This window comes from Bos javanicus, chromosome 16, assembly GCF_032452875.1.
Source record: "Bos javanicus breed banteng chromosome 16, ARS-OSU_banteng_1.0, whole genome shotgun sequence".
NCBI lineage: Eukaryota > Metazoa > Chordata > Mammalia > Artiodactyla > Bovidae > Bos > Bos javanicus.
This window is the reverse complement of record NC_083883.1, coordinates 36,998,202-37,012,996: the sequence shown is the minus strand read 5'-3', so window position 1 is coordinate 37,012,996 and position 14,795 is coordinate 36,998,202. Positions and strand designations below refer to the sequence as shown.

Here is a 14,795-nt window from a genome sequence, read left to right as displayed (position 1 = left end):
AGGAGCCCACCAGTTTCTAAGAGGCTAAGAATTTAATGAGCATGGAGCCGTGTATGTGGGACCAAAGTCTTGAGATAAAAGGCTGACAGAGATGAGCAACTTAAGTTACCCAAGACATTAAAATCTCTGGTAACAAAATTTATCCTTGGCCGTGGTCTGCAATGGTCTGCCCATCCTCTCCCACCACCCCACTCTCCCCATTCCTCATCCCACTCCATCACCCAGACTTGACACTGACAGTTGGTAGAATCAAACTGTGGAGAGAGAGAGAAGAATGGAGAGAGGAGATAATTCCTCCAAAAGACACAGAAAGTCACTTTGAAGTGGTCCCTCTAAGAAAGGCTTCCCTTGACTGGACCTCTTCCTGGTTGTGTGGTGTCAGAGCTGAGAACTACTATGGTTGTCAAGGAAATAGTCCTTTTCCAAAGGGACACTTGGAACAGCACAATGAGATTGCAGGAAGCACTGTGGTATGCAGGGCATGAGTCACTGTCCCGCCGGCATGTCTAGACATTTCAGTGGCATCTTTAAGTTTCCTGAGTCATGACATTCTATGTTTTTCTAAATTGCATGAAACCTCTAGGGCATGAATTAGGTCTTATTTCTCTGGCATCTCAGCATATTGCTTGGCACAAAGTAGGCAATAAATTTTTCAAATGAATAGTTGAGCATCAAAGGCCCCTTGGAACAGTAACAGTAGGGAAACCTGACATTGATATGAGGAGGTTTTATAGTGGAAAAAAGTCTTTCTTCAAGTGCATTATTTTATCCGACCCTTTTAACAGCCCTTCGGAGCGAGAACTGTTTTCCCACACCTTCCTACAGTGAAAGCTCCTGATAACCCTCTTCCTCTAAACCTTCCCTCACATCACTTTAACTAACTTGAATCACCTCCCAGGGAACTGGGCATATGTGGGTGGAAACATTTTTCTCTTCCCACTTGGAAGGCTGTTCTATAGCACTGAGCCTGACATTGAGAAGTGAACATCTATCCTCTCCGAGCTTGCAAGCTTTTAGGGATTCAGGAATAGCACCCTGTGCACAGGAAAAAAAAGTAAATCATCCAAGCAACTCCCACGTAAGTGCGGGATTTATTTGTTTGGTGGGGACCAAGGCGCCGCTCCCATTTCAGTCTCTGCAGTTTCTCATGAGATATTATAGCATCACTGAAGTCTGGTAAGAAAGCAAATTCCTGATAGAAGCAGACATGGCATCACTCTCAAGTCCCCACTGGGACTGGATACAGACGTAAATGTTGTTACACAGATTTATTTATGTGTGAGAATATGCATTCTTAGTCCATTCATCTGCAAACCACAAACACGTGTCACTGAGGAAGCCACAACCTTTCAGAGACTGAATAATTCCCCAGTCTCCACACAGCTCCAGTGGCTGCTTGCCATGCATCAGGCTGTCCCCCATCAGCACGCTGAGGCTGTCCAGGTGTAGACCATGTCGCAGGGACCAACAGTTTTGAATTGAGCATGTGTTTCCTTTCCTAAATGTTTCTTTTCCAGATTCATAGCCTTTCCTCAGGTTCACTGCATAATATGTTTTGACCAAAAAAAAAAAAAAAAACCTTCCTCAGAATCAGCATAGATAACCCATTAGTTTTCCTTCAGCCTTGAGTTTCTATAATGAATTTCTACTATGAGTTTCTATATGAATCTTAGATACTGTATTCTGTTCTCCACTATCTGGTCTCCCCTTCAATTATGCTGAAGTCATAAGCCAGAGATTTTTTTTTTTAATTCCTAGATAGTTCTGGCTAACAACTACAACAAAACCAGCTCATCTGAATATTCTCCTCTTCCTACCCCAAAGCACTCTATCAAAGCTTATCTTTAACTACTGATTTCATTGTCCAGCTTTTAATACAAGATGGATAATGTTTGCATTCCCATTTCCCGTGAAACCATGACAGGGACAAAGATGACCTCATAGCCATCTCCATGTGGCATCTGCCCCCCCCACCCCTGCTCAGATGCCTACTACAGCACTACTCCCAGAAGCCTGGTGGGAAGGGCAGCTTCTACAATGCTTCCTCTGAGCAGGTTGGAAGCTGTTATTACGGAGATGGAGACACCCACATTTTGAGAAAGTAAGACTGGATGTTACATTTTTAAGCAGCCTGCATTGAGTTTAGCTGCTTCTGGGGCTTCGATCAACCATCGCCTGGCACTGCATGAAGCATGAAGCACTCATTTTAGGGGCTGATGGGCCCTTTGAGCTTCAGCAAAATCAATCATATCTGTCATCAGTTGGGGTGGCGTGGCTGTCGTAATCATTGTGCCATATTTCTAATTTAGAAATGTATTTGCTGCCTTCATGTCAGTGCTTCCTCCCTTCCTATGTTCAACCTTCAAGAGTAGAAACTTCAGAGATGTGGCTGGTTGTCTAGTAAGTATTGGGTAACATAAGATCAGGTCCCACTTGCTGCTTAGAACAAAGTAAACCTTGCAATTCCAAATTTGTGGCTCTATACTTTCTTATTCACTCTCTTTTATTGTATTCTAGAAATAATCATTCATTCCTCTATTCATTAATTCACTTAATCAGACTGAATATGAATGGATATAAGTAAAGTTCATAAACTTTGATTCAGTTCCTAATGATGATGATAAATTTTATTTTATTTATTAATCTACACCATTAGTTCATTTACTTCTGATGCACAGAAATCATAATCTATGGCCCAGATGATAGAACCAGGGTGCAGAAGTTGTGACTTGTTCAAAGTTCTGAACTCAATTCCAACAGGTCTATCTGCCTCCAGATCCCACATGCTTTGCATAGTACTGAGTCCTCTGAATCTCGATGAGAAAATAAGACCTGGAAAATTGGAGTATTAGGTAACAATACAGTGGGCATCTCACAGTGAAAACAGAGAAGAAAGTGGTTATTTTAGCTGGAAGGGAGACACTGCAGGTGGAGTTGTCCCCACCAACTGCGGGATTGGGCAACCATGATGCAGTGTGGCCGGTGAAAACTAACATGAGTCAAAACAAATGTGCTTACTGACCAGCCCTGGGCTTGCAATGGTGAGCTGGAAATTCATTTCCAAGAGAGTGATTTGGAAAATAGTTAGGGACTTTCCTATTCTAATTTAAAATGACAGATATATCTAGAACTGTGTTCCCCCTTTTGTGATACATATTTGAACACTTTGATATATAGTGCTCCAAAATGCCATAAGAGGACAGACATGACCGTATTGAATTCTTTCTCTGACCCCTGGAGTTCAGGGCCTCTCTGCAGAGAAGGGCACTTTGGTGACTCCAGAGTCATTTAGTCCCACTTGAACTCTTCCCCCAGCTCTTTGCAGAAGTCAGTTGACTCCGAGGTTGCTTTCCTTTATGCATAACTGCAATTGGGTTTTACTTTTTTCATTTTTGCAAAAATAATTCAAATAGGTTCTGATATAGCACCTACTGGGGATGCCAGGCCACAGGCAAATTAGTCTCACCTAAAATTTTCTCATTCTTTGTAGCTTACCTGGCAAAGCATTTATTAATCAAGAGGATTGACCACAAGCAGATTCTGTTTATTTAAGACACTTTTCAGTGATTTGCCTGTCAGAAAGGGGTGTCCTCTTTTTGACTGGATGTGGAATGTAGGCCAATCTCAACATATCCCAAGTCTATAAATGTTGAATTTCTCCACATCCACAACTGAACTAGATTATAAAAGTGTATATGTTTGTCATGTACTAATGACCCCTCAAGGAGCTCACTGTACTGATCACCATTGTGAAACAAGATGCTATACAGTATTCTGTTTTTCGATCAAAAGCTAAATATGTGGTGCTGACAAGTAATAGGACTTTAGAATGTTGTTTAGTCGCTAATGTTGTTTAGTCGCTAAGTTTTGCGAACCCATGAATTATAGTCTGGGAGGCTCCTCTGTCTATGGGATTTCCCAGGTAAAATACTGGAGTGGATTGCCATTTCCTTCTTCAGGAGATCACTCCTGACCAAGGGGTAAAACCTATGTCTCCTGCATCGCAGGCAGATTTTTTACCACTGAGCCACCTGCAAGGCCCAGAACATTAGAATAGGGTATTTTAAACAAGGTGTTAATTGAGAAGCAGAAAAGTGACATGTTAGTTGCTCAGTCATGTTTTACTCTTTGTGACCCCATGGACTGTAGCCCACCAAGCTCCTCTGTCCATGGAATTCTCCAGGCAAGAATATTGGAGTGGGTTTCCATTTCCTTCTCCAGGGTATCTTCTTGACCCTGGGATTGGAACCTGGGTCTTCTGCTTTGCAGGCAGACTCTTTATCATCTGAGTCATCAGGGAATTCTAGGAAGCATAGAAAATAGAAGTAAGACAGAATTAGAGGCTGGATTGACCAGAAGAAGCTTCTCTAAAATGTTGTTTGAGGATGGGCTGAGCGCTAAAGAATGGGATGGGAAATACTGTTTACTCTTGTTTTGAAAAAAGCTGATGTATGGCTTCCTCAGGTAACCCCTTCTAGTTTGTTAACTTGTAGATGCTGGGTTTTCTCCCAGTTTTTAGGGTAGGACATCTGTGGTGTGTGCTTCTCTGGCATCCCACAAAGTGGGATACGGTTGAGGATGTGATACTAACTGATGCTGGGCCATAGGGCATGGCCCCATTTGTTCTCGTGCACACCAGTGAAGTACACAGCCTAAAAGTGGAGCCTCTGGGATGACCCCCAAAGAATCCAGTTGTCCTACTTGCTAACAGGTCAGACATGTAACAAATAGATGCTGGTGCTACAAGGCCTGACCTTGTGTTCAAGTCTCAGTAATCAATAATAAATGGCTTCCTGAATGTCTCAATGGTAAAGAATCTGCCTGCAATACAGGACATGAGGGTACAATCCCTGGGTTGGGAATATACTCTAGAGAGGGAAATGGCAACTCATTCCAGTATTCTTGTCTGGGAAATCCCATCGACAGAACCTGGTGGACTATAGTCTATGGGATTGCAAAAGAGTCAGACATGACTTAGCAACTAAACAAAACAAATCAATAATAAAGGTGAAGTTTGATAAAATCTATACTGAGTCACTTTCTGTTGAGAAAGAGTCAAAACCCTTTCCTTTAACTATTAAAAATTGCATAAATTCTCAAGCAAACCTCCAACAATAAGTAAATTGTCCTTTTTTTTTTTAATTTTTATTTTCTTTTATGGCAAAACCAATACAATATTGTAAAGTTAAAAAATAAAATAAAAGAAAATATATGAATATTTTTAAATTCCCAAGACTTGCTGTTAGCGGTAAATTGTCCTTTTTAAATTCTATCTCCACTCTCCTTTTTAAAATGAATGTGATGATATATATCTGAGTAAGGTCTGTGACATGTCATGTTCTCATAGAAAAGGAGAATGCCATCTGTCAGCTGTGGCTCAATTTGTGGTTACGTACTGGACAGCAATCATTTATTGATTCTAGCTGAATCCATTGATAATTTCAGAGCTTTAATAATCTTAGATGAGAAAATCCTGTATCTGTTTTAAAAATCACCTCCATTTGCAAGGGCCTTCTTCAATTCATACCTAAGACATTATTTAATTTCTTTCCATCTTCTTCAAACTTATCTAATTCAAGAAATTATACAAGTGGTTCTATGTTATCAAGTTCTCACTTAGTTTTGAAACAACCTTCTGGTCCTGTCCCCTTGCCTACAGTTCAGTTCAGTCACTCAGTCGTGCCCAACTCTTGGTGACCCCATGGACTGCAGCATACCAGGCTTCCTTGTCGGTCACCAACTCCCAAAACTTGCTCAAACTCATGTCCAACAAGTCGGTGATGCCATACTCTTGCCTATAGATGGCATTAAAAGTAGTTTACAGTGAGAAATTATGCTCCAGTAGCCACTCATCCAAAAGTGATAGGGGAAACACACACAGAGGGACAATTAGCTCTTTGTAAAGGGATATATAAGGATCCTGATAGAAGAGCTTCAGTAGTAGACTCATTTCAGTAAATTGCATAAAAACGTCCATATAATCAAAGCTATGTTTTTTCCAGTAGTCATGTATGGATTGTCAGAGTTGGTCCATAAAGACAACTGAGCACTGAACAATTGATATTTTTGAATTGTGGTCCTGGATAAGACTCTTGAGAGTCCCTTGGACTGCAAGGAGATCAACCAATCAATCTGAAAGGAAATCAACCCTGAATATTCATTGGAAGGACTGATGCTGAAGATGAAGCCCCAATACTTGGGCCACCTAATGTGAAGAGCTAAGTCATTGGAAAAGACCCTGATGCTGGGAAAGATTGAAGGCAAAAGGAAGAGGAGGCAGCAGAGGATAAGATGGTTAGATAGCATCACTGACTTTGAGCAAACTCATGGAGAGAGTGGAGGACAGGGAAGCCAGGCATGCTGGAGTCCATGGGGTCACAAAGAGTCAGACACAACTTAGTGACTGAACAACAGCAATGTTACTGACAGAACTTTCTCTTCTTCTTGCAAGGGAAGGCCTGTTTGATTGTTTTAATTGGTCTGGAAATGTATGGCAGTGCTCAGTATGAAGTGTACTTTGCCATAAAACTGCCTGCCGTGACCTGGTAATCCACAAGGAATCTGGAACCACACTGAACTCCTCCCCTTCTGCCCTCAGGAAGCCCATCACCATAGTTTATGAAACCCTTATCTTGTGCTTCCGTGTAGTCTCTTTTAATTTCCTGACAAGTTCCTATGTCCTTGTCCCCGTGTCTTGTTCTGAACGTTTAAATTCTATTTTTTCCTTCTGAGGAGTTATTACTAGAGCTTTCACTTATTGGAATATTTTGTGTGTGCATGACATCCTCAGAAACTAAATGGAGGAACATTTATCTTGTTCTAAAATTCAGAATCCTGACTGTATTGAAACAGCAGTTCCCTCTATGAATGGTGTTTGGGAGGCTTATTGATTGGGGCTCTTTCTTCCTCTGTATTTTTACTTTCATAAAGTAGAAGTAATTTTTACCGAAACCCAAACTCTTGCCTTACCCTCTTAATCAAAGATTCTGTAAAATAATCTACACTTGACCTCATGATTTTATAACAAAAACAAAGCAACATGAAAATCCCCAATATCAAGTAAGAACAAAAAACTGGCTGGGACCAAGATGGAAATACACAAATAAGCATGTATGACACCTTCCTGAGGGTATTCTAGAAATTTACTGAACAGCAATCCCCCACAGAGAAACCTCATAGACAAACTGTCAGTTGAACAGGAGACTTTTGGTCTGGCCACTACCAAAAATGAAGCCATAGGAACTGCTAGTTGAAAAAAGCAATGGATAACTTTTGTCCCCCTTTGAAGCTTAAAATGTCATTTTTTAAAAAAATGCAAGCCTCTCTTTCCCACTTCATTCCAAATGTATTTAACTATCCAAATAATCTGAAAGTAGATCAGTAAAAACTTAAAAAAATATCAGTCTAGCATAATGATTTCCAATAGTTTTGGGAACTGGATTTAGCCTAATGTAGTGTTGCCTTGGGGCTTTCCTGGTGGCTCAGATGGTAAAGAATCTGCCTATAAAACAGGAGACCCAGTTTCAACCCATGGATCAGAAAGATCCCCTGAGATGGTAATCGCAACCCACTCCAGTATCCTTGCCTGGAGAATTCCATGGACAGAGGAGTCTGGTGGGCTATAGTCTATGGGGTCACAAAGAGTCAGACACGACTGAGTGACTACTGTACACTATTACCTTAGGTGGATTTCTGCCTTAGCACATCTTAAAATGTTTGGCAATCAACTTTTATATATTGTATCTAAAGAGTGCTCTAAAAATTCTGGAAAATATTTTGTGCTCCCTGATGTAAGAAAAAATGCATTCTACTCCATCTCTTTTAATCCTAATTTTCATTATCAACAAATCCCTCCTCTGGGTAAACTTGAATCTAGCACTTGTTAGAATCCTCAGGGATCACAAACCAACAGAATCCAAATGAAAACCTATTAGGGCCATTTATGAGTCATTTAATGTTTTCATTAGGAAGAGAAAGTCCTTGTTCTGAGTCTCCTTGGAAGCACAAAATAGGGTTCTGCTTTAGCCTGTTTCCTTCCATAAATATTAAGCAGAAACACATGGAACCCACTCTAGATAGGGCTTGGTGTTCTGATAGAGCATAATTATGTCTTGAGAAGAGAAGAATCAGAGAACAAGAACAAGTGCATAATGTGGTAAAAGAAACGGTTATGAACAAAGAGAGTGAAGTTTTAAGTTCCAGTTTGGGCTTCCCTGATGGCTCAGAGGGTAAAGCGTCTGCCTGCAATGCAGGAGACCTGGGTTCGATCCCTGGGTTGGGAAGATCCTCTGGAGAAGGAAATGGCAACCCACTGTGGTATCCTTGCCTGGAAAATCCCATGAACAGAGAAACCTGGTAGGCTATAGTCCATGGGGTCTCAAATAGTTGGAGACGACTGAACAACTTCAACTTCAATAACTCAGGTTATCTTGTGTTAACTTGTTGCATCGAAGCTTGAGAATCTTCTAAGAGACCTTCTAGTTTATGAATCAGGCTTTTAAGATCTCATAACAATCCTTGCAGTATTAAGTCTACATGTAGGGAGATCTTTATATCATCAACATACAATGACCTGTGACCCCAAATCAGATTAAATTACTGACACTATTTGTTTCCCAAGCAGTTTGGGGGTGCAGATAAAGACTTTGGGGAACACATATCACACCAAAAGGACTATTTTGATCCTGAAGATCCCCAGTGGTGAAGCATTATAAGAGCCAGGAAATTCTAGATTTATTCTAGTGGACCACAACGAGCCTACCCAGGGAGAGGCCAGGGCTTGGCTTAATCTTGGAGGAGAAAGAAGGAAATGTGAAGGAGGAAGAAGACACAAAATTTCTCCTAACAATTCAACTCCTACCACGTGTCATACTTATTTGTGTTAATCCAAATGACAAACCTGTAAGGTAACTTTCATTCTTCTATAGACCAGGAAACAGATTAAATGACTCTCTCAAGGCTATTTATTTATTCAAAAAATACTTACTATGTACCAGGAACTGTTTTAGGTGCCAAATAAACAATGGCAGACTAGGTAAAAACTATTTTTATACAGCCTATATTTTATTTTAATATTTTTCAAATACAGTAAAAAAAAAGTGCATATTAAATTATCAGACCATACAAATAACATATAAATACATGCACACATATATATTTGAAACAAAGTTTTTATCTACATACACAATAACTTTAGTATGTACAATGCAGTCTCTGATATTTTCTATTCAATCTCTTCTTCTTTTTTAAAGCTCAGTTGGTCCTAACCAATTAAACTGATTTCATGATCTACTAGTAAGTTACAACCTGTATTTTGAAAGCATGGTTCTGGTTAACTGGATTGGAATGAACTAATACTGATATTAGTCAATGTTTCCTCAAGGCCTGAGGAGCTCGCTGTATCTTTTTTAGTGTCTAGTTTAGTGGCAAGGAGGAACATGAGACGTGAGAGAAAACTGTCCATCTTTTTGCAGCCTGGAATGGTTTAGCAGAGGTCATCCAGCTCTGATTTGGGTCTCCCATAATGTTGAAACTGTATCTCTCCTTTATAACATGTTTTCTGTTTGCTCCCAGCAGTATAGTTTTATCTTTTCCCTCTAACCTTTTGTTCTTCCCACATAGGCTGACAACAGAATATCCAGGCCACTATGGTGAGGAGATGGACATGATTTCCTACAATTATGATTATTATATGCGAGGGGCAACAACCACTTTCTCTGCAGTGGAAAGGTGAGCCTTCCCCATGGGCAAGGTTGGAGTGGTCAGAACCAGCTCTCTGCAAGGGTCATATCTGCAGGATTTTTGATCTGGGGTTTTCCCTATTTTAGTTTCCTACTTGGTCTAGGTTAACTAAAAGATTGACATGACAATGGAAAACAATGGGAATTGAACCTACTTCGTGGAGCAGCTCACCCTTGGAGATGAGAATGGGTTCCAGATTGCTCAGAGCAGGAGATGCCAAGTTGGTATTCCATGATGGTTTATGCTCTTCCCTTTACTCAGTCTTAAAATGCACTTTTTTTCTTGCCAAACATGTTAGAGAGGACAAAAATGATTAAAAGAGTGCCCAGTGTCAAAATGAACCCTTTCCAATACCACTTCTCTATATGATCCTCACTTTGGGTTGTGGGAAGGGAGAGAAAAGAGAAGAGAGGGGACTGGAGATGAGAAACACACAAAACTCACCAACTATATTTAGAAACAATGATCCAGCAATCCCACTGCTGGGCATACACACTGAGGAAACCAGAAGGGAAAGAGACACATGTACCCCAATGTTCATCGCAGCACTGTTTATAATAGCCAGGCCATGGAAGCAACCTAGATGCCCATCAGCAGATGAATGGATAAGAAAGCTGTGGTACATATACACAATGGAGTATTACTCAGCCATTAAAAAGAATACATTTGAATCAGTTCTAATGAGATGGATGAAACTGGAACCTATTATACAGAGTGAAGTAAGCCAGAAGGAAAAACACCAATACAGTATACTAACGCATATATATGGAATTTAGAAAGATGGTAACAATAACCCTGTGTATGAGACAGCAAAAGAGACACTGATGTATAGATCAGTCTTATGGACTCTGTGGGAGAGCGAGAGGGTGGAGAGATTTGGGAGAATGACATTGAAACATGTATAATATCATGTACGAAACGAGTCGCCAGTCCAGGTTCGATGCACAATACTGGATGCTTGGGGCTGGTGCACTGGGATGACCCAGAGGGAGGGTATGGGGAGGGAGGAGGGAGGAGGGTTCAGGATGGGGAACACAGTTATACCTGTGGCGGATTCATTTCGATATTTGGCAAAACTAATACAATATTGTAAAGTTTAAAAATAAAATAAAATTTTTTAAAAAATGGAGAACTTCAGAGAAAAACAGTACTAATTTTTCAAAACCCCTTTCTCTCATAATCAGTTTCCAATTTTATCACAAATACATCAAAGCAAAACAATAAGAGGAAAATAAAAATTCTTCTCCCTGCTAATAAAGAAAGAGATATGAGTAAATTCAGGTGTTAGAAGGTTGATTTGACCTACTTATAGTTAGGTGATCATCACTTTACACAGCAAATGAATTCCTGAAAAGTTACCAATAACTGTTTAGCAAATGAACAAAACCTAACTCATTAATTCATTAAATAATAGAATGACAAATTTGGTTGGGACATTTTGGTGTATATTTATGTTTTTAAGTGCAATGATATCATACCTAATTGGAGTTAACTTATTTAATATGACCTTTAATTTAAAAAAATTAAACAGAAAAAACAAACATGAACGAAATCTGAAAAGATGCAATACAGGTTTCAGGCTCAATGAACAAAAACCCTTACATTTATTCATAGAAAACCCCCTCAATTCTCACACATTAATTGTTTGCATTTTACATACCTTTTTATCTAGCTTAGTTATTATTTTCTCAACCCACATTTTGAAAGCATGGTTCTGGTTGACTTGATTGGAATGAACTAATACTGATATTAGTCAATGTTTCCTCAAGGCCTGAGGAGCTCGCTATATCTTTTTTAGTGTCTAGTTTAGTGGCAAGAAGGAACATGAGACATGAGAGAAAACTGTCCATCTTTTTGCAGCCTGGAATGGTTTAGCAGGCAAATTAAAAAATAAACTACAGTGAGCTATAAACTCACACCAGGCAGACTGGCCATCATCAAAAAATCTACAAGCAATAAATTCTGGAGGGGGTGTGGAGAAAAGGGAACCCTCTTACACTGTTGGTGGGAATGTAAATTGATACAGCCACTATGGAAGATGGTCTGGAGATTCTTTAAAAAGCTAGGAATAAAATCATCATATGATCCAGCAATCCCACTCCTAGGCATATGCCCTGAGGAAACCAAAATTGAAAAAAACACATGTATCCCACTGTTCTTAGCAGCATTATTTACAATAGCTAGAACATGGAAGCAAGCTAGATGTCCATTGACAGATGGATGGATAAAGAAGTTGTGGTACATATACACAAAGGAATATTATTCAGCTGTAAAAAAGGAACACATGTGAATCAGTTCTAATGAGGTGGATGAACCTAGAGCCTATTACAGAGAGTGAAGTAAGAAAGATAAATATTGTATACTAATGCATGTGTATGCAATCTAGAAAAATGGTACTGATGAATTTATTTGCAGGGTAGCAATGGAGAAACAGACATAGAGAATAGACTTATGGAGGGAGAGGGTGAGATGTGTGGAGTGAGTACCATGGAGACATACATTACCATATGTAAAATAGATAGCCAATGGGAATTTGCTGTATGACTCAGGAAACTCAAACAGGGGCTCTGTAACAATCTAGAGGGGTGGGATGGGAAGGGAGATGGGAGGGAGGTTCAAGAGGGAGGGGACATATGTATTCCTATGGCTGATTCATGTTGATATTTGACAGAAAACAACAAAATTATGTAAAGCAATTATCCTTCTATTAAAAAAAAATTTTAATGAATAGAGAAGATATTACTTCTCACCAGTTAAAATAAAACAGCTGAATGATGTGACACACATAAAACTATATTTAAGAAAAAGAAAAGGAAAAACCTAAGAACTCAAAGCCCTGAAGGGCAACTCTGGACAACAGTATAGAAGGGTGCTCAATGTTCCTAATGACGTTTCCAACTCAATGAGAAAATTAGTTCGGCATTTTCTGTTTAAGGAGACAGGAAGGAATACAGTAAAGAGAGTACACCATCCAAAATTTCCTCAAAATAAATATATTTTGACAGCTAAAATGTCCAGTGGCTATTGACTTGGACATTTTCAGTTATGTAGTTTAACCTAAAATCTTGGAAAACTGAGCTATTATATCATGCATTTGTTTACAATTAATATACCCATGCAATTTTGCCACGGTCACTAACAATCAGTGGTGTGAAGATCCACAACTTGGATTTCTCCCGCTCTGCTGAAAGATGCTGAGGTCATCACCTTCAAGAAATATTTTCAGTGTAGGACTCATTGGGCAAGAGCTTTTCCTCCACAGGCAGATCATAGTGGTTTTCTCCTGGAATGGAGTTGCCCAGCTGGGGCACAGATAGCTCTTTGTTGCAGGAGCCTTTCCCATGCATTCCAGATGTTCAGCAGCAGCCGGACCCCTCCACACTAGATGACAATAGTGACCTCCCCTCCCCCAGAGTTGTGACAACAACAATAAAAAACTCTGAGAAGCAAAACTGCCCCTTCTTGAGAACCACCATCCAGGAGGGAAATCAGAGACTAAGCCTGATTCTTATAACTTGGTTCTTTTACAACCAAGTCTAAATTTTGCTTAGCATCAATTAAAGCCTTTTGAAAGAGCAGCGTGAATGCCTGGCTCAAGATCTTATTTAGCTATGTCTGTTGGCATAGAGATAAATCAGACTTGTCTACAGTAATGAAATTTATTTCATAAACTCACATGCCACCGATTTCCTAACCTCCATCTGAAACAAGCCATGTTCTCTGTTAACAACTGCAGGAATAAATACTAATAAATAACTGGTTACCCAGGCTCTTGATAACTTTTTATACTTGGGCAGCCTATGCCCATTACTCTAAACAACCTCGAGCAGCAGACTCAAATTACAAAGCCTGCCTTACTGTGTGAGCAGCCTGTTCCATAGCTGTTGGCAAGAGTTACCTCCCAGAACTTGAGAGTGGTCAGTCCCACCTTCCAGATTTGCAGCTTGATAACGATCTTATCAGTGTTGGTGTCTAAGAAAAATCTGGGAAGAAGCCTTTCAGACTGAAGAGGAAGAATATTCTAAGGTTAAATGACCCCACTGTGCTTGAGAAGCATTTGCGTGGCTATATACGGAATGACTTTTTTTGCCCTTCATCAAGACTTTGCAAAAGATATGACAGCCGTGTTCTCAATGGGGGTATGGGTGTCAAGTTACGGAGTCGTTGTGGTATCAGATAAAGAGCAAGATTTGAGTCCAACAAACTTGGAACTTGCAATTGTCATCTAATTATGTTAATAGAGTTCATGTTTCTCTGAGTCCACTTCTCCACCTAAACAATGACATATTGTGAGGATTAAATGAGAAAATATGTAAAGCATCTAGTACAATGCTGGACATATTGGAGGACTCAGCGAATAGTGGTTACAGTTTCATTACCATCGCTGCTATCATTGTTAAATAGTATCAGACCAGAAGAGTGCTATGCAGAGTAGGCTTTCAATATATTTTTGTTAAATAGGTGAACAAAGGACTTGGGCTAATCCTTAGCAAAGAATGTTCCTTGAAAGGCATCCACACTATATTTTTCAAAACTAAACAATTCTATGTTTTCTCATACCTATGCCTGACCATCTAAACAAATATGCAATTCAGTTTCTGTCATGCAAAAATAACAGGGACTTTCCTTTTCATGTTAAGGCTTTTAGAGTTGTTTTCTCTCTGTCCATTTCCCTGTGATAGTGTTTTCTGAAGAGGGTACAGGATAGAGCCCAGCACATTGTACATTCTCAGAAAAAGAAAGAATGAGTGATGGATAGCCAATGTAAGAGATGATTCTCAACAATGAAATGAAGAAAATGTTAAATAAATGCTTTTATCCCAAGCTGTTAACCTGTATGTCCAAGAAGGTGCTTTTGAGATGGACCAGTGATCAGCTGATCACTGGTGATAAACAGGACCTAAACACACTGGCAACCTAGTTAGTCCCGTCCAAGATGCACCTTGAACTGGGAGGAGGGGTCCAGGAGTCCTGACCTCATAGACAATTACCAATAGGTTTTCTAGAGACTTCTTAGAGATGTTTCCTGAGAGGAAAGTGAGATTAGCTGTCCC

The 14,795-nt window shown here is 39.8% G+C and overlaps 1 protein-coding gene across 1 annotated transcript in view; it reads left to right on the top strand.

Annotated features, from left to right (window-relative positions):
• Nucleotides 1-14,795, top strand: part of DPT (dermatopontin) — a 36,628-nt gene that overhangs the window by 20,614 nt on the left and 1,219 nt on the right. The window contains exon 3 of the mRNA XM_061382541.1: nt 9,622-9,729. Within this exon, the coding sequence (XP_061238525.1) occupies nt 9,622-9,729 (108 nt within the window). The remainder of the gene's footprint in view (nt 1-9,621; nt 9,730-14,795) is intronic.